Raw genomic sequence first — 2,266 nt, 5'->3', positions numbered from 1 at the left:
GTGAAATTTAAACTTTTATTGTTTTATAGTTTTAAAGTTTGAATTTAAATTTTCAAACTTTTAAAATTTAAAGTGTGAAATTTAAAATTTTATACTTTTATAGTTTTAAAGTTTGAAACTTAAATTTAAATTTTCAAACTTTTAAAGTGTGAAATTTAAATTTTTTATAGTTTTAAAGTTTGAAGTTTGAATTTAAATTTACAAACTTTTAAAGGGTGAAATTTAAACTTTGATAGTTTTAAAGTTTGAATTTAAAATTTCAAAGTTTTAAATTGTGAAATTTAAACTTTTATACTTTTAAAGTTTGAAAGTTTGTATTTAAAACTTTAAAAGTATAAAAAAATTTGCTTCTAATAAAATTATAAGAGTTTTAATATTATTTGTGTAATGTTCCTAATTTTTTAATTTTAATAATTTTTTTTTTTAATTATAAGTAACAGTAGTCCCGGTTGCCGGTCCGGTCCGGTCCGGTACCGGTCCGTTACCGGTCCGGGACGGGTACACGATTTTTTTTCCCGGAATTACCGGTTCCGGTCCGTCCCGGTTCCGGTTCGGTTCCGTTCCGTGGTGCCCGGTTCCGTTCCGGTTCCGGTCCGTCCCGGTCCGGTAGTCCCGGTTCCGGTCCCGTTGCCAGCCTTACTTCTGAGGCTTGCGGGTTGGGCCTAAGAGACTAGCGGGCCAACTGAGGCTGGGCTAAAAATCCTCGTTTCTAAATAGGCCAAAAATATTAGGCCCAACCTCACTTAATTCGAGGATTAGGTTGGATCGGCCTAGTGGACCAAGCCCATTTTGACAGCTCTACTTGTCAATAAAGTAGGATAACTGAGTGTCTGCACACTAAAGATCTTAAACAACACCTTGGTTCAAGGATCAAAGATGTAGATTTAACTGAAATTCCATTGCAAAATATGATGAATCTTGTTCCTATTATAACTTATTACATTTTAATATGTTAATGGAGTAAGCATTTGAATCATTATTGTTGCATTATATTAATTGAAAATTGTTTTATGTAAGTGTCATGTTTTTCCAATGTGAAGACACACCTCTTAATGCATCTCAAATGATGGCAATGTTGATAATGAATTAATTTGCTTTTGACAAAACACCAACATCATTTCATTATATATAAAAATAGAGTATGCTTTAATGCCTCCTCCACTATAGTATTTTGTGGATTTCACGTGTCAACATTAGCTTAACAACATGTCCAATATAAATTTAGAGCATGGAAGGGCAATAACAACGTATAACTTGTAAGGAAACAAAAATTACTTGCAGCAATGAACTATTTGTTGTGTGTTGTTGGATTTGTTGTGCTACTGGCCATTGCTGGAGCTGATGGAGCCGGTGAATGCGGGAGAAATTCTCCAGATATGGAAGCCATGAAACTGATTCCTTGCGCGGAAGCAGCATCGGATGAGAATGCATCCGTTTCAAGGAGTTGTTGTTTACAAATACAGAAATTGGGACAGAACCCGAAATGTCTCTGTGCTGTTATGCTCTCAAATACTGCTAAAAGCTCTGGAGCTAATCCTGAAGTTGCGATAACCATCCCCAAGCGTTGTAACTTAGCCAATCGTCCCGTTGGCTATAAGTGTGGACGTATGTTCTTAATTCTCATAAAATTATTTCATATCTCTAATATATAAATACATATGCTAATTAGTCTTCATATTGTCATGTTTTGCAGCTTACACACTGCCTTGAAGACTACACGTACGATATGTTACTATGTTATGTACCTATGTGTTTGGTGGCAATATGTACTATGTTCTTCAGTTATTGTGGATTAACTTATAATCAGATCATGTCATGTATCATTTCTGATTAGCATAAATAATATTTTGTGTTCTCTCTTCTTCAGTGAAGATGATTGATCTCTTATCCTTTTCATCAGTGATTTGCGGCTTTTCTTATTAATTATAAAAAATATATTATCTTGTTAGTTTTCTGTAAAGCTAAAAATATTTTTAATTATATACATGATTTGAGTGCCATTATAGTATATCCAGAAAAAGGTCAAATATATATACCATTGAATTTCTAAAAATAGTATGCACACACACGTAGCGCAATATTAATATTTTCTTCATTTCTATTTAATCTTTTACCTAAAATTAAAAAAACCACCTAATTCAACAATTTACGCCAAAAATTCACAAATAAATAGAGTAACCTTAAATTCAACAATTTCAACAATTTTTTTTAATTTTTTTTTTGGTAAATGCCGAAAAGGAGTAATTGATTAATAAAAAATATGAAA

General features: G+C 32.4%; 1 protein-coding gene across 1 annotated transcript; it reads left to right on the top strand.

The window, feature by feature from the left end:
* Positions 1–1,262: 1,262 nt before the first annotated feature.
* Positions 1,263–1,896, top strand: LOC102594513 (uncharacterized). The gene is made up of 2 exons (XM_006361905.2): positions 1,263–1,605; positions 1,694–1,896. The coding sequence occupies exons 1-2, from the start codon at positions 1,284–1,286 to the stop codon at positions 1,708–1,710; spliced, it is 339 nt and encodes a 112-aa protein (XP_006361967.1). The 5' UTR covers positions 1,263–1,283; the 3' UTR covers positions 1,711–1,896.
* Positions 1,897–2,266: the final 370 nt, after the last annotated feature.

The sequence above is a fragment of the Solanum tuberosum genome, unplaced genomic scaffold, assembly GCF_000226075.1.
Source record: "Solanum tuberosum cultivar DM 1-3 516 R44 unplaced genomic scaffold, SolTub_3.0 scf00374, whole genome shotgun sequence".
In the NCBI taxonomy this organism is placed as follows: domain Eukaryota; kingdom Viridiplantae; phylum Streptophyta; class Magnoliopsida; order Solanales; family Solanaceae; genus Solanum; species Solanum tuberosum.
Note: the sequence above shows the minus strand (reverse complement) of the source record. Positions and strands in the feature narration are given on the sequence as shown.

What these genes read in the sequence shown, in the direction of transcription:
- LOC102594513 (XM_006361905.2), top strand. Translation starts at nt 1,284, where the DNA reads ATGAACTATTTGTTGTGTGTTGTTGGATTTGTTGTGCTACTGGCCATT.